The sequence below is a fragment of the Mus caroli genome, unplaced genomic scaffold, assembly GCF_978045245.1.
Source record: "Mus caroli unplaced genomic scaffold, Mus_caroli_1 scaffold_6, whole genome shotgun sequence".
NCBI classification, from domain to species: Eukaryota; Metazoa; Chordata; class Mammalia; order Rodentia; family Muridae; genus Mus; species Mus caroli.
Window position 1 is genome coordinate 139,483,159 of NW_028227261.1, and position 23,655 is coordinate 139,506,813.

The 23,655-nt window shown below is 38.8% G+C and overlaps 1 protein-coding gene across 1 annotated transcript in view; it reads left to right on the forward strand.

Annotated features, from left to right (window-relative positions):
- Positions 1 to 23,655, forward strand: part of Necab1 (N-terminal EF-hand calcium binding protein 1) — a 204,386-nt gene that overhangs the window by 66,242 nt on the left and 114,489 nt on the right. The window contains exon 4 of the mRNA XM_021160280.2: positions 23,487 to 23,512. Within this exon, the coding sequence (XP_021015939.1) occupies positions 23,487 to 23,512 (26 nt within the window). The remainder of the gene's footprint in view (positions 1 to 23,486; positions 23,513 to 23,655) is intronic.

The following is a 23,655-nucleotide window of genomic DNA, read 5'->3' on the forward strand; positions in this document are numbered from 1 at the left end:
AGGTTTCATAAATGAACAACGGGTATTTCTCTGAACAGCTGGATATTTTTGTTTTGTTATTGAGTATCATCCGTTTTCTTAATTTTTGAAGTGCGTTTTCCTTCGAGTGGTTTTTGAAAGCAAGCAGAGCAGCACTTGCATCTTCCTTTGAGTTGCTGTGACACCACAGGGCTTTCCAGAATGGAATGCCACCTGGTACATCCTAAATCCTGTGAAGCAGAAAGCAGGCCGAGCTAAGTGAATAAAAATGGCATATCCTTAATTACCACAGAATGGTACCTAATTGCCTTCATGCCAGCTTTAACGCACCACAGAGCAGCAGAGATGGAGTGTGATTTTCAAGTGAGTTACGTAAGCCCACCTTTCAGCACTGGAATGACTCCCCCAGTGTTGCCAACTTGCATTTTGACAGAGGGCTTTCTGGCTAATGTTTTCCCAGAGGAGCAGTTTGTATTTTTCCCACTGGCATGCAGTGTCTTCCCTGGCCCGCTGTTCCAACACAGCTGCTATTAATATTGACATGGCAGGAACAACTGTTTCTCAGTGACTGTCCTTCAGGAGACAAAACTTGATCCTTCAGGAGGAGACAAAAAATAAGAGACAGGGCATTGTCAACCAAAATGGAAAGTGCAGTAATTATGTCATAATAGGATTAATCTGTGAACTTAACTTGATCTCAAATTTGTTAAAATTCAGTAGTTCTACCAGCCCCAAAACTGCTGCAAGAGGGATTTTGAAATTTACTCTGTTAGCAAAATTATCAGGAAATGAAATTTAGTTTTAAGTGACTCAGAAATAAAACTGTACCACTTAGGGAGGACCAAGTTGTGCTTTGTTTTATTGCTTAGACTTTTAATATTTTTACGCATTTTTCTCTAGTTCTTATTGAGTGTTGACTGTATGCCAAACTGAGGAGAAGACAACATACCAAGAATTTGAAGTTATAGTATTGTTTGAATTATTTTTCTAAATTATCATGGCTATAATATATTTCAAAATACATATATTTTTATTTTTAAAACTCCAGAATTACTTTTTCTTGCCAATTTTTATTAAGTATTTACTACATTTAAATTTCAAATGCTATCCCAAAAGTCCCCTATACCCTCCCCACCCCCTGCTCCCCATCCACTCACTTTCACTTCTTGGCCCTGGTGTATATACTGTACTGGGACATATAAAGTTTGCAATACCAAGGGGCCTTTCTTCCGAATAATGGCCGAAGAAGCCATCTTCTACTACATATGCGGCTAGAGACATGAGCTCTGGGGGTACTGGTTAGTTCATATTGTTCTTCCACCTACAGGGTTGCAGACCCCTTTAGCTCCTTAGGTACTTTCTCTAGCTCCTCCATTGGGGGCCCTGTGTTCCATCCTATAGCTAACTGTGAGCATCCACTTCTGTGTTTGCCAGGCACTGGCATAGCCTCTCAAGCAACAGCTATATCAGGGTCATGTCAGCAAAATCTTGCTGGTGTATGCCAAAGTGTCTGCATTTGGTGGCTGATTATGGGATGGACCCCTGAGAGGGGAAGTCTCTGGATGGTAGATGCTTTTGTCTCAGAAGCAAACTTTGCCTCTGTAACTCCTTCCATGGGTGTTTTGTTCCCAGTTCTAAGAAGGGGCAACGTATCCACACTTTGGTCTTCGTTCTTCTTGAGTTTCATGTGTTTTGCAAACTGTATCTTGGTTATTCTAAGTTTCTAGGCTAATATCCACTTATCAGTGAGTGCATATCATGTGTGTTCTTTTGTGACTGGGTTACCTCAATCAGGGTGATACCCTCCAGATGCATCCATTTGCCCAGGAATTTCATAAATTCAGTCTTTTTAATAGGTGAGTAGTACTCCATTGTGTAAATGTACCACATTTTCTGTATCCATTCCTCTGTTGAGGGACATCTGGGTTCTTTCCAGCTTCTGGCTATTATAAATAAGGCTGCTATGAGCTTGGTGGAGCATGTGTTCTTATTGCCAGTTGGAACATGTTCTGGATATATGCCCAGGAGAGGTATTGCTAGATCCTCCTGTAGTACTATGTCCAATTTTCTGAGAAACGGCCAAACTGATTTCCAGAGTGGTTGCACAAGCATGCAATTCCACCAACAATGGAGGAGTGTTCCTCTTTCTCCACATCCTCACCAGCATCTGATGTCACCTGAATTTTTGATCTTAGCCATTCTGACTGGTGTGAGGTAGAATCTCAGGGTTGTTTTGATTTGCATTTCCCTGATGATTAAGGATGTTGAACATTTTTTCAGGTGCTTCTCAGCCATTCAATATTCCTCAGTTGAGAATTCTTTGTTTCACTCTGTGCCCCATTTTTAATGGGGTTATTTGGTTTTCTGGAGTCCATCTTCTTGAGTTCTTTATACATATTAAATGTTAGTCCCCTATCTGATTTAGGATTGGTAAAGATCCTTTCCCAATTTGTTGGTGACCATTTGTCTTATTGACAGTGTCTTTTGCCTTAGAGAAGCTTTGCAATTTTATGAGGTTCCATTTGTCAATTCTCAATCTTACAGCACAAGCCATTGCTGTTCTATTCAGGAATTTTTTCCCTGTGCCCATATCTTCAAGGCTTTATGCCACTTTCTCCTCTATAAGTTTCAGTGTCTCTGGTTTTATGTGGAGTTCCTTAATCCACTTAGATTTGTCCTTAGTACAAGGAGATAAGAATGGATCAATTCGCATTATTCTACATGATAACAGTCAGTAGTGCCAGCACCATTTGTTGAAAATGCTGTCTTTTTTCCACTGGATGGTTTTAGCTCCCTTGTCAAAGATAAGTGACCATGGGTGTGTGGGTTCATTTCTGGGTCTTTAATTCTATTCCATTGGTCTACCTGTCTGTCACTATACCAGGACCATGCAGTTTTCATAACAATTGTTCTGTAGTACAGCTTTAGGTCAGGCATAGTGATTCCACCAGAGATTCTTTTACCATTGAGAAGAGTTTTTGCTATCCTAGGTTTTTTGTTATTCCAGTTAGTGTGGCTAAGGGTTTATATATCTTGTTGATTTTCTCAAAGAACCAGCTCCTCTTTGGTTGATTCTTTGAATAGTTCTTTTTGTTTCCACTTGGTTTATTTCGCCACTGAGTTTTCTTATTTCCTGCAGTCTACTCCTCTTGGTTTAATTTGCTTCCTTTTGTTCTAGAGCTTTTAGGTGTGCTGTCAAGCTGCTAGTGGATGCTCTCTCTAGTTTCTTTTTGGAAGCACTCAGAGCTATGAGTTTTCCTCTCAGCAATGCTTTCATTGTGTCCCATAAGTTTGGGTATGTTGTGGCTTCATTTACATTAAACTCTAAAAAGTCTTCAATTTCTTTCTTTCTTTCTTCCTTGACCAAGGTATCATTGAGGAAAGTGTTGTTCAGTTTCCACGTGAATGTTGGCTTTCTATTATTTATATTGTTATTGAAGATCAGCCTTAGTCCATGGTGATCTGATAGGATGCATGGGACAATTTCAATATTTTTGTATCTGTTGAGGCCTGTTTTGTGACCCATTATATGGTCAGTTTTGGAGAAGGTACCATGAGGTGCTGAGGAGAAGGTATATCCTTTTGTTTTAGGATAAAATTACTGTGGATATTTGTTAGACCCATTTGTTTCATAACTTCTGTTAGTTTCACTGTCCCTGTTTAGTTTCTGTTTCCATGATCTGTCCATTGGTGAAAGTGGTGTGTTGAAGTCTCCCACTATTATTGTGTGAGGTGCAATGTATGTTTTGAGCTTTACTAAAGTTTAATGAATGTGGCTGCCCTTGTATTTGGAGCATAGATATTCAGAATTGAGAGTTCCTCTTGGAAGATTTTACTTTTGATAAGTATGAAGTGCCCCTCCTTGTCTTTTTTGATAACTTTGGGTTGAAAGTCGATTTTATTAGATATTAGAATGGCTACTCCAGCTTGTTTCTTCTAACCGTTTCTTGGAAAATTGTTTTCCAGCCTTTCACTCTGAGGTAGTTTCTGTCTTTTTCTCTGAGATGTGTTTCCTATAAGCAGCAAAATGTTGGTTCCTGTTTTTGTAGCCAGTCTGTTAGTCTATGTCTTTTTATTGGGGAATTAAGTCCATTGATATTCAGAGATATTAAGGCAAAGTAATTGTTGTTTCGTGTAATTTTTGTTGTTAGAGTTGAGATTCTGTTCTTGTGGCTGTCTTCTTTTAGGCTTGTTGAAGGATTACTTTCTTGCTTTTTCTAGGGCATAGTTTCCATCCTTGTATTGGCATTTTCCCATTATAATCTTTGAAGGGCCTGGATTTGTGGAAATATATTGTGTGAATTCAGTTTAGTCATGAAATACTTTGGTTTCTCCATCTATGGTAATTGAGAGTTTTGCTGGGTATAGTAGCCAGGGCTGGAATTTGTGTTCTCTTAGTGTCTGCATGAACTCTGTCCAGGATCTCCTGGCTTTCATAGCCTCTGGTGAGAAGTTTGGAGTAATTCTTATAGGTCTGCCTTTATATGTTACTTGACCTTTTTCCCTTACTGCTTTTAATATTCTGTCTTTATTTAGTGCATTTGTTGTTCTGATTATTATGTGTTGAGAGGAAATTCTTTTCTGGTCCAGTCCATTTGGAGTTCTGTAGGCTTCTTGTATGTTCATGGACATCTCTTTCTTTAGGTATGGGAAATTTTCTTCTATAATTTTGTTGAAGATATTTGCTGGCCCTTTAAGTTGAAAATCTTCATTTTCATAAACTCCTATTATCTGTAGGTTTAGTCTTCTCATTGTGTCCTGGATTTCCTGGATGTTTTGAGTTAGGATCTTTTTGAATTTTGCATTTTCTTTGATTGTTGTGTTCATGTTCCCTATGGAATCTTCTGCACCTGAGATTCTCTTTTACATCTTTTGTATTCTGTTGCTGATGCTCGCATCTATGTTTCCTGATTTCGTTCCTAGGGTTTCTATCTCCAGAGATGTCTCCCTTTAGGTTTTCTTTATTGTTTCTACTTCTATTTTTAGTTCCTGGATGTTTTTCTTCAATTCTATCACCTGTTTGGTAGTATTTTCCTATAAGTCTCTAAGGGATTTTTGTGTTTCCTCTTTAAAGACTTCTAGCTGTATCGCTGTGTTTTCCTGTATTTCCTTCTTAAAGTCCTCCAGCATCATCATGAGAAGTGACTTTAGATCTCTGTCTTTCTTTTCTGGTGTGATGGTATATCCAGGACTTGCTACAGTGGGAGAGTTTGGTTCTGATGATGTCAAGTAAACTTGGTTTCTGTTCTTTCTGTTCTTACGCTTGCCTCCTGCCATCTGATTATCTCAAGTGCTTGCCTCCTATATCTGATTAGAGCCTGTTCTTCCTATAATCCCAGTTGATTCAGGACTCCTCAGAGTCCAGCTTTCTCTGTGATCCTTTGATTGTGTGTTCCCGTGAGATTCTGGGTGTGTCAGAGTTTTCAGTCAGTCAAGCTTCCTCTGAGACCCTGAAATACTGGTGTGACCCAGTTCCTGTTATCCTGGGATCCAGTTGTCCTAAGATCCTGGGTGTGTTACAGCGCCTGGAACACACAGCATCTGGTCTGTTCAAAACCAAGGTAAACCAGAACTGATCAAAAGGAACCCAAACCTCAGGTTAGGAAGGGCTCTGGTTTCCTTATTCCTGCTGTCACAGGCCTGTCACACTTGGATTGGAACAGACGTTGTGTTCCACTCACCAGTGATTCTAAGATCGAGTGGAAATTCCTCTAGGGACCATGAGGGTGTCCACTGACTCCACGCCCTAGGTGACCTGGTGTTGGCGCAACTGGAAAGGCCAGAATTACTTTTATCTAACAGAACTGTTAATGAGAAATCACTATGGTTGGTGGTTCTGTTCATATTGTTTCTGTGTTTATATTACATCGATTTGCTTTTAAAACTGGACACTCCAAGCTAGAAAGAGGACTATGAGACAACATTAGTTTAATGTGCCAAAACTCACAGAGGCAAGAATAACTATATATAATGTCAAAACGGTTGTCAAGTAACTAAAAAGCACTTAAACTTCTAGTTGTCCTTATGAAATGGAAGGAAGAAAATTTTTAAAACAATGTGAAGAAATGAAATTGGATAGTGTGTGGACCATAAAAGACAATGGCTCTCAGGGAACATGTTTTGTTCTTTTCATGTAGCCCACTTTAGCTTCAAACTCACTATATAGCCAGAATGGCATTAAATGCTTTATGACCTAAATGTCTGCCAGAACTCCTTGGCTTCAGGGAGTATAGACAAGCATCATTAGAGGTGGCTTCCTTGAAACTTTTTTTTTTCTTCACTGAACACCAAGGGTAGATTTTTTTTCTTCCTTTTCAGTCTCCAATAGTTAATGTATTGCTTTTATAATCTTGTAAGGTGATACATTAGTACTCTTATAAGATGCCAATGGTCAGTCTAATGGCATTTCTTCAGATTCCTTTAGTTTGGTTTCAGGTCAATTAAATGTTAGTTACATTTTACCGCTACTGTCATCCTAGATTTTTGTGATATAAAGTCTTAATCAGAGCTGTTTCTGTGTCTCAAAAAAAAGTCAGAACTATTTCCATGAAGAAGCCTAGCTAGTCTTGGGAGAGAAAACATGGCAATGTTTCTGCTCTGGAACACTTCATAAGCAGAAACTCCTGGCCCTTTGGGTAACCAACATTGATGAGCTGAGTGATATTTTACTCCATCTGTTCCTTGTCTACTTGAGCTCTTTGGAAAGGGAAGGAGTGTAAAACTTTTGTGAGGTGAGATAAGATACAAAGACTATAATCACCTCATACATTTATCCTCTCTTCCTGTCATATGTATAAATTATCAGTTAGAAATAGAATGGTGTAGGCCTGCTATACCAGCCCCCCTCTCCTCCTGATGACAGGTAACTGTTTCATAAGGTTAAGAGTAAAGGAAAGGCTGTCACATGACAACTGATAAGAACTTTCACCTATGATTGCTAAGGCATAATTTTCTTTGTATCCTTTGGGGAGAGAGCTACCACTTGGAATAGAGAAGGTGAGGGGAAGCACCCTTTCTACAGAAGGTGACTTCACCCCATGAGAATCATACAACGCACATGCACTTTCTGTCTGTCAGACAGGTACTGCTTGAGGACATAATGGAGATACCAATGGCAAAGGGAATAGAAATTTGAAGTATTAGTCTTAGGAATATTACTGACATATGACATTTTGAGGGCAACCCAAAAACTTCAAGGTTCACTGTTAAAGGAACATATTGTTCAGCATAGGCAAACCTATTCACTTCTATTTTCTTTGAGAAAGAGTTGTGTAATATACAATTAAAATCTAAAGGTATCTTAAACATATAAATTAATTGTTAAATTTCTATTTAGCATTAGAAATAAAGATGGATGCAAAGTCTGTAATGTGGGGCTCTTTTTCAGCCCTCTTCCTCCAGCCTACAAACAAAATCCAAGCTATCTCCAAATTTGATAATTAGACCTTGAGAAATATGAAACAAATATGATGTATCTTGGTTCCGGGCAATAACTTCCATCCTGTCCATTTATAATTAACATTTTGTGCTTTTTAATTTTGTGCTTCAATTGTGTTACTTTGACCTTACATAATATCATCATATTGAAAAATCAATTCTCCTTGGATCTATACCAAAATCTTGAACTAATTTTTGTAGAAATATAATACTAATTTTAAGAAAGACTGAAAAGGAAAAATTCATTTCTTACTCCTTATTCTATCTTTCTCTATATACTGGACAATGTTTTTTGGAACACTTCTATTTAATTTCTTTGTATAGTCTGCCTGATGACAAAGACTGAATACTCAAAAGGAAACTGGTATTTTGCAATAAACCCAGAAGTTTAGATTTTTTGGAAATATTAGGAGAACTAAAGATCAAGGATTTTATGAAGTGTGCCAGGCTCAGAATTATGTTTGACAATTTTTGTCACATAAAAAGGTATTTAAATGCTCCCACACATAATTTTCCTACTCACCAAAGCAACTTTTTTATTTCTCTGAATTCTTTTTATTTTTTTTAAAGATTTGAACATTCCTAGTCACAGCAAATTAGGACAATTTTCTCAGGCTTTTGTGTATGCTCACAAAACTGTGTATTTGAGTTTTCTGACATTTAATTCTTAGACTCCCTCATTTTCTTGAACCTTCTTATTAGTTAACCTTTTTTAAAATACCAACACACATGATGTTATGCAATATTTTATAAAATGGTGAAAAGATAGAAGAATATAAATATAATAGGTGCTTTCATGATATTATTTCTTTAGTCTTTAAGACCTAGGGTTTTTCTTTCTTTCTTTCTTTTTGTTAAAATTGGACTTCTTAAATATAGATCAGGAACTATTTGAACAGTGGATACTCAAATTATTCATGACAGTCCCAGAAACAGGAACAGGTTTTTATTCCACAGAGTACTCATACAAACCAATTTATTGGACTTAGTTTATAGCAGGAGTATTAGAACCCAAATGAACTGCTGCAGCTACCAATGTGGGTGCCACCCAAGGCAAGGGCCGTTGGCTAATGCCAATCCACAAACTGACATTTGTCCACATGAAAACAAGTAGAGAGCCTAATAGCTCCATAGAAATCTTGTAGCATTTTATCACTCCCATGACATTCAAGTAAATGATGTTGTCACTTATTTTTATAGTTTTCCACAAAGATATCATTTCCACTGATATCTTTGTAAAAAATGAAAATGTAAGCAACTCCATCCCATTCTTCACCCGAGAGCATTAATGGTTCTTCTCTGGAGCTCTGTGAGGCATCTAAGGAGATCCAGGTAGAGGGGCAGGGCAGTAATGCGCTCATGGAGGGGGAAAGGAAGAAGCAAAAGGTAGCAGACAGAACGTAAACACTAAGCAGCAGATAAAGCTAAACAAAAGAAAGACCCTAAACTAACATTCCTAGGAAACATTAATTTATCTGTTGGACATTCCCAGTGGTTAAGAATTTTCTGTTTTTGTCCGTCTGCTTTCAGATACAGATGATAGAAGCTCAACTCAAAATAGCTTGGATATGAGAGAGAAGTATGAGTAGATGGTGGTGGGTGGTGGTGGTAAATGATTTCCTGGCCCCATACTTTAAATGTGAAGATTGTCACCAAGATCCCCATTCACCATTCTTATGTATCCACTCATACTGTGCCACTTCTTTCTTCGCTCTCACATGGTCTTAGGATTACTCTATTCAACCACAAAGAGGGCTGTGCCATGAGGAGCAGATGGAGATTGACATTTTTATGGTGTGGAGTTCATTTCCCACCTAAGCCACTTTAATCTTCCTCTGATCGCCATGCATAAAATCCTAAAGGAATAGTCAATGGGCTAGTACTGTGAAATGTTTTCAATTTGGGAGTATTTATTCCAATCAAAAAAACAGAAGACACTGGTGCCTATGCCTATGACTAGGCTGAAGTGGAAACTTAAGGGTTCTTTGGAAAAATCTGCTGTGTTGGATGTTATTTTGCTAAGGCAAACATGGGAAGGAACTTTTCATTGCAGCAGACACAGGAGAAAAGATGGTCTGCTAAAGCAAACATGTGAAAGTACACGTGACACACATGTATTGGTCCACCTTACAGTGGGTAGTTGAGCTCCATTTGTAGGGACTCCATAGAGAGAAATGCACCAAAAAGCTTTTGGTGGCACACTGCAGTTTCTTGCTGATTCCTTTGACTCGGGACTCAGGTTGATTGGCAGGGTGATGTCAGCTGAGACAGATACACATGCTAAGACAAGACCATGGAGGACATATGATGCTTGGAAGGAGTATAAATAGGCCCAATGGACTGTGGTGGGGGGTGGGGGAGATTGAGTTTGGCTTGCTGGTAGAGCTAACTGTACAATGCTTGTTGGTCTCCTGTCTTTGCTGATCTTCATTTGCTGAGAGAGGCACAGTTGAGAACTTCTCCTGACATTCCTGCTGGTCGGTCACTCCTGCTGACTTGTGCAGAGGCTGAGGCCTTGTTCTTCCTGCTAGGTCATGCCACTGCTGCTGCTATCCCAACATTGCCAAATTAGACTGCTGGTATATCCATGAAGTGTTTTCGAGTGAATTGAGTTGTTGCTACTGGCCTGTGAACTGACATGCCAATTTCCAGACAACGCAGATGGGAGTTGCTCTAAAGAACCATATATAAACAGGTCCACTTCCCCTGTATCCTTTCTTTTCTACTATCTCTGGTTATTTATATCAGATATTCTGTCACAGTAGCAAGAAAATTAACTAAGTTAGAGTTACGATCAGTATCCCGTTCAGGAACATGTAGTTGAGTGCAAGTTCCCCAAAGATAAGGAGATCAGAATAGATGAGGCAAGAAGAAGTGGTAAGAGATGTTTGCTGCATCATACGGATGAGTCTGTCCAGTTAGAAGCCATGATGGATGGGAAGCTGGAGGAGGTAGAAGAGATAATATAGAGGCAATCAGAAAAATAAAAAGGGAAAATGAGCTCCCCAGAGATTTTGGAAGCTGATACAGATTGGATGTGGGAAGTGTTGAGCAGCATAGAAAACACAGTGAAGCAAAACAGAAAAGAGAAGTAGAGAGTGGGTGGAAAGCCATATATTACGTGTCCTCTGAGGACATCAGTCATGGGACAGCTTTGTCAGTCTGGAAGGCAATAACTGTCAATCAGCCGGTTAGACAAAATTCAAGCAGGTCTGAGTCCAGTGTTAAAACTTAGCATGTCAGTTATTGTAAGTTTTAGCACTTGGACAACATATTTTAATTAAAATAATACCTGGCATTTTTTATTATTATTATTTATTTCTCTTTGCTTCCTCTCCATCATTATCTTATTGTATATTTGGGAATTCAAGCTGTTTGTTTCCTGTTTAGTTTTTCTGAATGTGAACTAATAATACAGACGAAGTCTCTAATTGCAGGACCCATTTTATTGGCCCCGTCTAGAGCTTTCAAATGACACAATTTTCAACATTGTGCCTAAAAAGGTATTCAGAAATCATAGTTTTAAAGAAAATGTCTTGAATTTTGGGTTGAATCTTTTAAAGGTAAGGTCTAGAGTCAGTCTTTGAATAACTGAATAAGTTAAGAGAAACGAGAGCATTAGAACAAGTGAGACAGGAATGTGCAGTGAGACAGGAATGTACAGTCTAATGGTTGGTGCTTGTGGGTCAAAGTACCTGGCTTTTGAGAGCATCTAACTTGGATCAAGGAAAACTGAGGCTGAGCTCAACTGCACTTGGTTACATCAACCACTTCAGCTTAAACTGTGACTCTGGAATCAGCAGCACAACTGTAGAAAGCTTGAGATAAACTGCTTGGTGGGGAGGTTCTGGGCATGGGACCCTGGAGACTTACACTTTAACCAGCTCTTCAAGGAACTCTAGTGTCAGAAAATATTTGAACAGCATTGGGATATACGATATACAGTAGTAGAATATTCAAGTGAAGAAGCCCCAGAAGGTGGATATACAAACTAAACCAGAGTCTGAGTGAGAAGACACAATCCAAGCCCAAGGAAGTAAGAATTACAACAAGCAACAATACCTGAGGAATAGAAGAGAATAAGCCCTAAGCAAAAAGATGCAGAGAGCTTAACAGCAGTCCTCTGTCCACTGGAGAACATTCACAAAATCCAAGTTTCTTATTAACCAAAGAGGTCACTGTTAGAGAGAGCAAGGCCAAATGTTCTACTGAAACTCAGCAAGTGACCTTTTAAATAATCAGGTCTCGCCCCCTGCTGGATGTAATTAAGTTCTCTATGGAACTGAACAAAGGAGTAACAGTATATTGCTGTGTATATAATTATCAGGCTTGGGTTAACAGAGTATATAATTATAATAAATGTAAGCCCTGTTTACAGAAAATGGAATATTCTTTATTGCCCAATGGTTGTGAAGTGCTTCTTTGCTCTCTGAGAGTGTTGAGAGGTGGAGACTGGTAATAACGACCACCTTGGCAAATTGCTAAAAGAGAAATTCCTGAGCCCACCTTGAGCACACCCTGAGGATTTGGCCTGCAACTCTGTATATCTGAAAATTCCCCAGAGAGTTGTTAGGTTCCTCCAGATTGAGAAACATCTAAACTAAAAGGCAGGCTGGAGCATAAACCCATTAGATTTCTACCCTAAGTAAAACAAATTCAGAAAGAAAATGCTTCCCACTCTTCTAAACTGTATCTCTGTCTCTGCTCCTCCTTTTCTTTGGTCTTCCAATTCTAATACCAATCTCTCTTTTTAAATTTTTATTTCATCTTTTTTTTCACACTCCAGATTTCATCCCCCTCCCAGTCCACCCTCTGACTGTTCCCCATCCCCATCCCCATCCCCTCTCCACCCTCACCCCACCTTTAAATTCCCTGGAGCCTCCAGTCTCTTGAGGGTTATCTGCATCTTCTCTGACTGAACCCAGACCCAGAAGTCCTCAGCTGTATATGAGTTGGGAGCCTCATGTCAGCTGGTGTATGATGCCTGGTTGGTGGTCCAGTGTCTGAGAGACCTCAGGGATTCAAGTTAATTGAGATTACTGGCCCTCCTACATGGTTGCCCTTCTCCTCAGCTTCTTCCAGCTTTTCCCTAATTCAACCACAGGGGTCAGCAGCTTCTGTCCATTTAGTTGGGTACAAATATCTACATCTGACTCTTTTAGCTGCTTGTTGGATCTTTTGGAGGACAGTACTGATAGGTCTCTTTTTTATTTTTATTTTTATAGAACATGATTTTAATATTTTCAACTGTTGATATTCAACAAGCAGAATAGTTATTTTAAGAGATACTTCGTTTTTATGTCTCCCTTTTCAATTCTGATTTTAATTTGGATACTGTCTCTGTACCCTCTGGTTAGTCTGACTAAGATTTTATCTATCTTGTTGATTTTTCTCAAATAACCAATTCCTGGTTTTGGTGATTTTTGTATAGTTCTTTTTATTTCTATTTGGTTTGATTATTTCCTGCAGTCTACTCCTCTTGGGTGTATTTGCTTCTTTTTGTTCTAGAGCTTTCTGGTGTGCTGTCAAGCTGCTAGTATAAACCCTGTTCAGCTTCTTTTTGGAGGCATTTTGAGCTATGAGTTTTCCTCCTACCACTGCTTTCATTGTGTCCCATAAGTTTTGTCATGATGTGTCCTCATTTACATTACATTCTAAAAAGCCTTTAACTTCTTTCTTTATTTCTTCCTTGACCAAGTTATCATTGAGTAGAGCATTGTTCAACTTCCATGTGCATGTGTACTTTCTGTTGTTTCTGTTGATATTTAAGATCAGCCTTAGTCTGTGGTGATCTTATAGGGTGTGATGTATTAATATATATATATATAGCAGATATACCAAACAGCACACCAGGCCAAGGCCGTTCCACATGAGAGAGGTTTATTGTGGAGCGAGACAAAGGGAGCAGCAAGACAAGTAGAGGGGGAAAGAAGAAAGACGAAGAGTGAGGAGAGGGTGATCTCCTAATTTATATGGAAAGTGACATAACAGGAGTAAGGATGGGAGGAGAGCCAAGTGGGTTCTGGGATATGAGGGTTGTTGACTTGGCAATGCATATCATGGGTCACATTGTTAGTGCCTGTGTTTGGAATGCCCTGGTACTAACAGGGATTATTTCAATCTTCTTGTACTGTTGAGGCTTGTTTTGTGACAAATTATGTGGTCAATTTTGGAGAAAGTACCCTGAGAAGAAGGTATTATTTTGCTTTAGGATGAAATATTCCGTAAATATCTATTAGATCTATTTGGTTCATAACTTCTGTTACTTTCACTGTGTCTCTGTTTAGTTTCTATTTCCATGATCTGTCCATTGCTGAGAGTGGGATGTTGAAGTCTCCCACTATTATTGTGTGGGTTGAAATGTGTGCTTTAAGCTTTAGTAAAGTTTCTTTTATGAATGTGGGTGCCTTTGCATTTGGAGCATAGATGTTCAGAATTGTGAGTTCATCTTGGTAGATTTTTTTCCTTTGATCAGTATGAAGTATCCTTCCTTATCTTTTTTGATAACTTCTGGTTAATAGTTAATTTTATTTGATATTAGAATGGCTACTCCAGCTTGTATCTTGGAACCATTTGCTTGGAAAAATTGTTTTCCAACCTTTTACTCTGAGATAGTGTCTGCCTTTGTCACTGAGGTGTGTTTCCTGTATGTAGCTGGATCCTGTTTACATATCCAGTCTGTTAGTCTATGTCTTTTGGGGGAAATTGAGTTCATCAATGTTAAAAGATATTAAGGAAAAGTAATTGCTGCTTCCTGTTATTTTTGTTGTTAGCAGTGGAATTATGTTTGTGTGCCTACCTTCTTTTAGGTTTGTTGAAAGATTACTTTCTTGCTTTTTATAGGGTGTAGTTTCCCTCCTTGTGTTGGTGTTTTCCACCTCTTATCCTTTGTAGGGCTGAATTTATGGAAAGATATTGTATAAATTTGATTTTGTCATGGAATATCTTGGTTTCTCCACCTATGGTAATTGAGACCTTTGGTGGGTATAGTAATTGAGAGCTTTGCCTGGGCTGGAATTTCTGTTCTCATAGGCTCTGTATAACATCTGCCCTACATAGCTCTCATAGTCTCTGGTGAGAAGTCTGGTGTAATTCTAATAGGTCTGCCTTTATATGTTACTTGACCCTTTTCCCTTACTGCTTTTAATATTCTATCTTTGTTTAATGCATTTGGTGTTTTGATTATTATGTGAATTTCTTTTCTGGTTCAGTCCCTTTGGAGTTCTGTAGGCTTCTTATATGTTCATGGGCATCTGTTTCTTTAGGTTAGGGAAGTTTTCTTCTATAATTTTGTTGAAGATATTTACTGACCCTTTAAGTCGGGAGTCTTCACTCTCTTCTATACCTATTATCCTTAGGTTTGGTCTTCTTATTTTGTCCTGGATTTCCTGGATGTTTTGGGTTAGAATCTTTTTGCATTTTGCATTTTCTTTGACTGTTGTGTCAATTTTTTCTATGGTATCTTCTGCCCCTGAGAGTCTCTCTTCTATCTCTTGTATTCTGTTGGTGATATTTGCATCTATGACTCTTGATCTTTTTCCTAGGTTTTCTAACTCCAGGGTTGTCTCCCTTTGTGATTATTTTTATTGTTTCTATTTCCATTTTTAGATCTTGGTTTTATTATTTTCTTCACCTGTTTGATTGTGTTTTCCTGTAATTCTTTAAGGGAGTTTTGTGTTTCCTCTTTAAGGACTTCTAGCTGTTTACTTGTGTTGTCCTGTATTTATTTAAGGGAGTTATTTATGTCCTTCTTAAAGTCCTCTATCACCATCATGAGAAGTGATTTTAGATCTGAGTATTGCTTTTCCGGTGTGATGGTGTATCCAAGACTTGCTATGGGAGAACTGGGTTCTAATGATGCCAAGTAACCTTGGTTTCTGTTGCTTATATCCTTTCATTTGCCTCCCGCCATCTGATTATCTCTGGACCTACATGCCTTCACTATATCTGACTGGAGCCTATCCTTCCTGCGATACTGGTTGTATCAGAACTCCTCAGAATTCAGCTGTTTCTGGGATCCTGTGATTCTGGGATCCTGTGATCCTGAGATCCTGGTTGTGTCAGAGCTCCTGGAAGTCAAGATGCCTCTTGGACACTGAGATCCTGGTGTAATCAAGCTCCTGGGATCCTGGGATCCTGTGGACCTGGCATGTTAGAGCACCTGGAAGTGGAGCTTTTATTGGGTGTTGTCAGACTGGCTGCAGAGTTAGCACCCAAGGTCTGCTCATGGCACCTCTGATCCTATGGTCCTGGGCATGTTAGCATGCCTTGGAGTGGATCTTCCACTGGGTGTTGTGGGACTGGCTGCAAAGTTCATGCCCAAGGTCTGCTCAGGGTACCATCCCAGACTGGAAAGCAATTGCAATCTCTTGCAAGTATAATGGCTATCCTCTCTCTATGACCTCCTCTCTGTCTCTTTAATCACTTTTTATTTCTTATTTTTTGTTAGCTTTAGAAAGGCAAGCACTTTTTAGGGCAAACTGTAAAGTCCCTATGACTGTATGTTTAATAGGAAATGTTTTTATTATTAATTAATTTATTGACTTTACATCTCGACTTCATTTCCCCTCCTTCTTCTCCCAGTACCCACTGCCACCCACTCCTCTTTTTCTCTTCATAAAAGAGGAGGCCTCTCATGAATATCAACCAGCCTTCACATATCAAGTTGTAAGACTAGGCACATCTCCTCTTATCGAGTATAGACTAGGCAGCCCCGTAAGGAGAAAGAGTCTCAAAGACAGGCTACAGAGTCAGAGACAGCCCCTGCTCCTACTATTAGGATTTCCATATGAAGACTAACAGTTACATGTGTGCAGAGGGCCCTAGATCAGTCCTATGTATGCTCAGGTTGGCAGTTCAGTCTCTTTGAGCTCCTATGGACCCAGGTTAGTTGATTATGTATGTTTTCTTGTGGTGTCCTTGACTGCTCTGGGTCCTATAATCCTTACTCCCGCTGTTCAGCAAGGTTCTTCAAGCTCTGTGTAATGTTTAGCTGTGGCTCTCTGCATTTTTTTCCATCAGTTGCTGGGTTAAGCCTCTCTTATATCAGTTATGCTAGGCTTCTGTCAGCAAGTATAGCAGTATATCACTAACAGTGTCAGGGTAGGGCTTCCTCTCATGGTGCCCTTCTCTTTATTTCAATACAGCCAGAGACATGCCTGTCCAGTATTTGGATCTCTGAGAATGCATTTCATGACTTTAACTTATGTGAGCCCCAAAATGTGTCTACTATGTCTGATTTCATTTAAAAATTTTTATTTTATTTATTTTTAATTTTTTATTCATATGAGTACACTATAGCTGTCCTCAGACACACCAGAAGAGGGCATCAGATCCCATTACAGATGTTTGTGAGCCACCATGTGGTTGTTGGGAATTGAACTCAGAACCGCTTGAAGAGCACTCAGTGCTCTTAACTGCTGAGCCATCTCTCCAGCCCTATATCTGATTTCTTAAACTATGACTTTAAGCTAAGCAATCTCAGTCCCTTTGTGAGTGAGTATAGGCTCCCTGAACATGATCCTCATGGTTCCTTTGTTTGGAGATAAGCCTGGGTAATGAATCTTTCTTCACTCCAATGTCTTGGGTTTCCTGTATACATGTTCGGGATCTGCTCTCATCTAGATGCAAAGACACTGTGTCCATTGGTTATACTTTCATGCCTCATTTCTCAGCATTGTGATTCTATTTACTGGTATTTCCAAGGCTCCAGATTTCAGATAAGGATTCAAAATTTTGTGCTGACCATTGCCAAAAGCTCTAAGTGTGAACTGTAAACTGGCCCTCTCCAGACCCCACTGTACCTTTTCTTTAATGTCTGAGTTTAATGGCTCTCTACTCGTTATTATCTGAAGCCCTGGTTCCTTGTGGCTGTTCTGACCATCATGTTCATTACAGTCCCCCCTCCTTCCATTTGTATCTGAATTGATGGATTCAGTCCAAATACCATCATTTAGATCTCTGTAGCATTCAGAAGAGGAATTAGGGAGTCTTTGCATGGTGGAAGTTACTCTGGAAACACTCACTCAGTATTTGAATATTCAGTGAGCGATGCCTAGATCTCACTGGCAAGTTGGAAAGCTGGTACTTTTGCATCAACAGTCCCAGTGAATATTCTTAAACAGCTGCTCTCTAATCCTCACCTTCTTTCCCTGCCATAGCTGACTACTCTATAAGAAGTTGACTCCAGATGTCTAACCACGAGTCCAGATTCCCATATGAGAGGATGAGAGCTCTCAAGTTAGATGTGCCTGGGACTGAATCTGGACATGATTGACACATGGGATGGGGTGGGTATTTCCAACAAGAGACTAAGCATCACTTGTACAATAAGCAAGTGGCACATAAGTCACCAGGTCCTGCTGTGGAGGATGAAGTGCCCTGGAAGGTGCTCAATGAGAATACAACTCATACTCACTGCACCATGCATGTTAGCAGCTCTCGTTACATTTCTCACCCTAATGCAACATGATAACTCTTAACTTTTAAACTAGCTCTTGAGTTCATGGAGTGTTCAAAGACAATGAAGTGATACAGAGACCAAACCATGATGCTATTTGATGTGCATGGCTGCTTGAATCCCACATAGGAGATTCAGACAAGCAGAACAGTTTCCTAGGGCTACTAGGAAAAATGCCATAAACTGAGTGGCTTAAAGCAACAGGAATTTATTCTTTCTCTCACTGTTCTGAAGGCTGGATGTTCAGTGTACTATAAGCTCAGCAAAACCTTGCTCTCTTCAGTATTAAGAAGGGAGCCTTTCCTCATTTCTTCCATCTGTAAAATCTTGACATTTTGTGGCTTATGGCACAACAATTCCACTCTCTTAACAGCACCTGACTCTTAGCAAGTTCTCTCTGTGTCTATATCCAATTTTTTCTTCATTTTCTTATGTAAAGACGGAATCACTTAGCATACACATTAATGCATCATTACCTCCATCTTCATTTGATTGAATCTGCAAACGCATCTGAGGTTTTTTTTGTTTTTTTTTTTTTTTAATCTATAAAGACTACTGAGTGCAAGAGGTAAGTATCTTGAGGATACAAACCTGCTCACTACAATCCACAGAGGAAATAATTAGTATGTCATGGCTGAATAAATCAATAACTTGTAGCTTGAGAAATATCTGCTTTTCTTACTCTGGCTAATCTTCCATATATCAGACATATTTTTACATTAAAAACAGTCTGTGTTTAATTGGCTTCACCATTAGGTGAGTTCATATTCTTGTATGAACCTGGAAATTAATAATTGCAACAAAGATATATAGGATGTGAGAACTGAGGTTTTGAAAGGGAGGCTACTATAAAGAGATGACCATAATCATAAACAGCAAAGGAGAAATTTAGAATTCTAATGAGACAGTCACAATCCTTTGTTCATAGTTTTGGTCTGAAATGCAGGCAAATTTGTAAGAAAATACCTAGAAGAGATAGTAAGAGGAGAAGAATGTTAATCTGAATATAAAATTTTTCTGGAGTGTAACCTAAATTGAGAACTGGGGATCTTAAGTTACTAGACTGCAGAGCCCTGGTGAGTGTCAAAAGTACTTCTTAAGACAGAAAGCTGGTTTCCTCAGAGTTTAGAGTGCCCAGAATAACACAGTAGAGTGCAACTTCCAGTACCTTCAGGGTTGTACATGATTGCCATGAAATATTGCCTTGTATGCCACTGTTTATTCTACACAGAATGTTAAATGTCAGTTTGTTAAATCAAGGACAAAGCCAAATGGATGCACTGAATGCCATCTCTACTAAGTAGGCTCATTAGCAAGCACATAGTATTTACCCTTAGAACTTTACTTTTCCTGACTTCTTTCAGTCAAATCACAAAATGCATCATTTACATTCAAGGGGAAAGGTAATGGTAATAGACAACAATATTTTAGAAAGGTACAAAGGAAGAAACAAGCCTCAATGAAGTTCTAACATACAGGAACAGTGTGGGCTCACTGTTACCATATTCATTAACTTCTTTCAAGCCATTAAAAAAATAAATTTTGACCAATATATACTGATACGGCCAATTTACTTCTGGTTTGTGTTTATACAATTTTTTAATATAAATATTTTCCATGATATTAAGAATTCTTCAGTTACATTCAGTGGATCTATGATAGCACACAGTTTACAAAGCTATTCATCTGATGCATACTTGGTTTCTTTGTCTTTATTTCATCATGGCCGATCAAGTGCTTATGAAGATCTCTGTGTTTGATTTTTACTGCTCTGGTAGCACAATGAGAAGCATTCTTGTCTTTACGTCCTTCTTGTTGGGTGTCTATAGCAATGGGCACTGCTTTACCAGCCAGCATTCATTCTTTCGATTGGGCTTTCTCCCCACTCCCCTGAGCCTTTCTCTCCCTCAATTTAATCTCATGTTATTGCTAAAATACCACTGGACTTTTGCTATAAACATAGAAAGAAGGAGGAAAATGCTATCAGATACATTCTAGACTCGTCTGTAACTTATGGGTCCTTTAAAATTCCATATTACAAGCTGGGCAGTGGTGTTGCACACCTTTAATCCCAGCACTTGGGAGGCAGAGACAGGTGAGTTTCTGAGTTCGAGGCCAGCCTGGTCTACAGAGTGAGTTCCAGGACAGCCAAGGCTATACAGAAAACCCCTGTCTTATTTGGAGCCACAAACACAACTGCACTTGATAAGCATTGTTTTGTAATACAGACCAAACAGGACTCCTGTGTTTATTGTTTCTAGCAGTTCCACTTTCTATATTCCCAGCAATCTAATTTTCAATAATAGATTGGAGCTATTTATTGTTTTGGACATTCAAAACAAATCTCATTACCAACCTGTGCACCATTCTGAAGAAAACAAATACAAAACTAGTGCCCTTTAATGTCCCTTTCAAGTCTGAAGTTCTATAAAAACAGGAAGACTTGGGGGAAAAAAATCACATATCCTACAGCAATACTACAAAATGTCTGAGATAACACACCCTGAATCCTATATGCTTTAAAACATTCTGTTGGTTTCTCCTCAAAACCTTTCAGGAGTATCAGTTCTTCCTGCCCATCTCCTGCTCTCTCCCTATCACTAGTGGACAGAATTGCTACTGACCACACTCCCTTATTAGTTAATATAGGGAAAGGGGAGCACTGGAAAGATGTATTGAGAAATGTATCATAAAGAATACTGTGTTATTAGTCTATAGTGCAGATATAGATTTACAGCCATACTTGTCTAGATGTTCTATAAGTAAGATACACAAAAGAAGTAAAGGTTAGGGTTAAATGTAAATACAAAGATATGCTCTTGCCTCGCTGCATAAATGAGGCTGTGCACCCTCTGGGTTATGTGCTCCACTGAGATGAGCCAGCCCTGGCCACCTCAGTAACTTGCAGACAGAGCTCTGTAGTTTGCTTTCTTTTTCCCACTAGCTAATTGCAGCAAATTTGGCAGTATAATCTAGTCAAGCTACTCACTTTTATATTGTTCTTTGATTTCAAACTAATAAGAAGGCAAGGAGGAACTTCATAAATTGTTGTTTAAGCCTTTTGTTTTTTCAGCCCCATTTCCTTACTGATTACTTACATTTCAGTCAAAAGAATTGCTGAGTTCTCTGAAATTAAAAGAATTTCTATTCATACTTTTAACTTTTACTGCAAAAAAAATATTTTTAATCAGCAAAATTTGTAGGCTTACATTTTTCAAAACCTACTTTAATAAGGGTTTCTAATTGCTCTAACCTTTCTCATAGCCCACTAACTGAAGGTAGGGGAGGAAAATGGCTGATAGGACAAGGGGGGCATGGACCTGTTTAGAAGTAGTTCCTTGGAGCCATTCTAATCTTTGTTGTCAGCAGTCCAGTCCACTAACAAAACACCAAACACAAATCAGCAGTAGTGGTTCAATCTAAAAGAATCGTCGAGGCTCTGCCAATTGGCACGAGTCCACCAAAGTGGCAAAAAGCAGCCCGAAGTTCTTTGGTGCATTTCTCTCTACAAAGTCATGACAAACGAAGATCAGAGAAGAAAGCAAAGAAATCCAATGCAAGAGTGTTGCCATCATAGACAAGCAAGGCGAACCAATCAATGCCTGAGGGTCATTCACTGTCTTTTGAGTTATACTTCTTCTACTCTTTCCAAACATCATGTGTTCTCACAAGCATCCACTCCAGCAAAATATCACCTTTTCACCATGCAGATTTCAGAAAAAACACCATGTCTCTGTTCTCAGGAAAACATCCTTTCATAAGACAGGAGAACATCACATGATACTCTTCCAAAGAAACCAGAAATTTCCACTTCACATAAGACTTGTTCATCTACTTTTTCTACTCATCTTTAACCTTTGAACATCAGCTTAATTGTAGTACCCTCAGTCAACTTCTTCTGTTCTTCATCAGCAGCTGATTAATTGTATTCTTTGTGTGTGTTTAAGACAAGATCTCACTATGTAGCTTTGGCTGTCTTGGAATTCCCTATGTATGCCAGCTTTGGCTTGAATGTACAGGGATCTGATTGCCTCTGTCTTCTGAGTGCTGGGATTAAAGTTATGTGCCATCATGTCTAAACCATAAGACTGTTGTGTCCGGCCAGCAGATCACAGCCTGGGTTCTAGCCTGGAAAGGCATTTTGGAAACCTGGAAGAGAAGAGGGGCTAGGCGGCGAGAGAAAGAAATGTAGCTAAGACAGTATTCTGATCAAAGCTCAATTTTACTATTTCCAGACACTCAGTTATAAAGGAAGGGGGAGGGAATCGATTTCCCGCCAAGTAACTCGGGGTCCAGTAGCAGGACGAACACGTGTGTGCCTCCAAGCAGCAAAGCGACAGGGTCCAGCAGTAGGCGTGGCAGGACGAATGAGCAGGAAGCTCCACCCTTGAGCAAGCAGGTTCAAGCAGGTGGGGGAAGGGAAACCACATAAGACTACTATTGAATTGAGCACCAAGAGACTAGAAATCATATATATTCATTTTGATATCTACTGCAGTTTCAGGTATCAATGGCAGTAAGAATAATGTCTAACGTGTAGCAATACATGTTTGTAGAATAAGCACATGAATAACGAGAAGCCCACGACAAAACCAGTACAAGAACCCCTAAATACTCTTTCTGGTAGCAAATCTAATTTACAAAAACATGCATTGAAATATCAAAATATCCAAATAAAATAAAGAAAAAAATAAAGAAAATCCCATAAAAAGTAAGATAGAATATGCAGTATCATGTAATAAAATTTGAGATTAGTTACGTAACAAGGAATAATAGGGCTGGTAATGAAATGCTGTGACAGTGTTTGTCACAGTGTCTGGTATCCTATTACTTAAAGGAAGACTTGCCTATGAAGGTGTACATTGAACATTGACATGTGACAAGTGCCTAGTCTAAGACCTTTCAAACTCATGTTCTTAGTTGATCCTCATATGTTTTAGGTCTTTAAGAGGTATGTTTCTAGTCCTCTTATTTTAATTTTTAGAAATAAGAATTATAATTAAGTTATTGTTAAATTCTCATTTATTATTGCTAATATTTTTATACTTCTCCTTTCTCTCAAAATCTGATTAGTTATAATGATCTACTGACTAATAAGTATCCAAGATCACAAAGCCAGCAAATTGTAGAGTCTGGATTTGAAAATCAAGCACTCAGTCCCCAGGGCTTATGTTCTTTGCTACCCTGTGTTATTTTCTAGTATGTTGAAGGAAAAAGCACAAATACAGAATTATTTGTCCAAGACAGACTCTGATATAATCGTTATTAATAATATAAAACCATTTAACAATGTAGAATGGAGACTAGAACTAGCCACATACATTCATTAAGCAATCGTGTGGATTGGAGAGTAACTATATTTAAATGTTTAGTGAGTTCAATGAAGAACTTGCATTGCTTGTGTAAGGTGATTGACTAACTAAAGTATCTTTTCATATCTTACCATGGTGTCCTTGGTCCATGGCTATGGCATTATTCTTCTTACAGTAATGTATTATATTTACTAACATTTTATCCAAGTATTTGAATTTATTAGTTCTCAGCACTGGAAAAAAAGACAAATGAAAAAATGTTATCAAAGATATAATATCTTTCTTTCTCTTTTTTTCAGCAATCTCGACACAGAAGAACTATGCGGTAAGTATCTGTAAGGCCAATCAAAGTATTGTTAATTTGATTTAGAAAAGTGTGAGACGTGATGTGGCATTTCTCACAACCTGGAGTTAACAGTCCGGGAGTACGGAGTTTAAAGCATGAGTCTGAGTCACTGGGGATTTTTC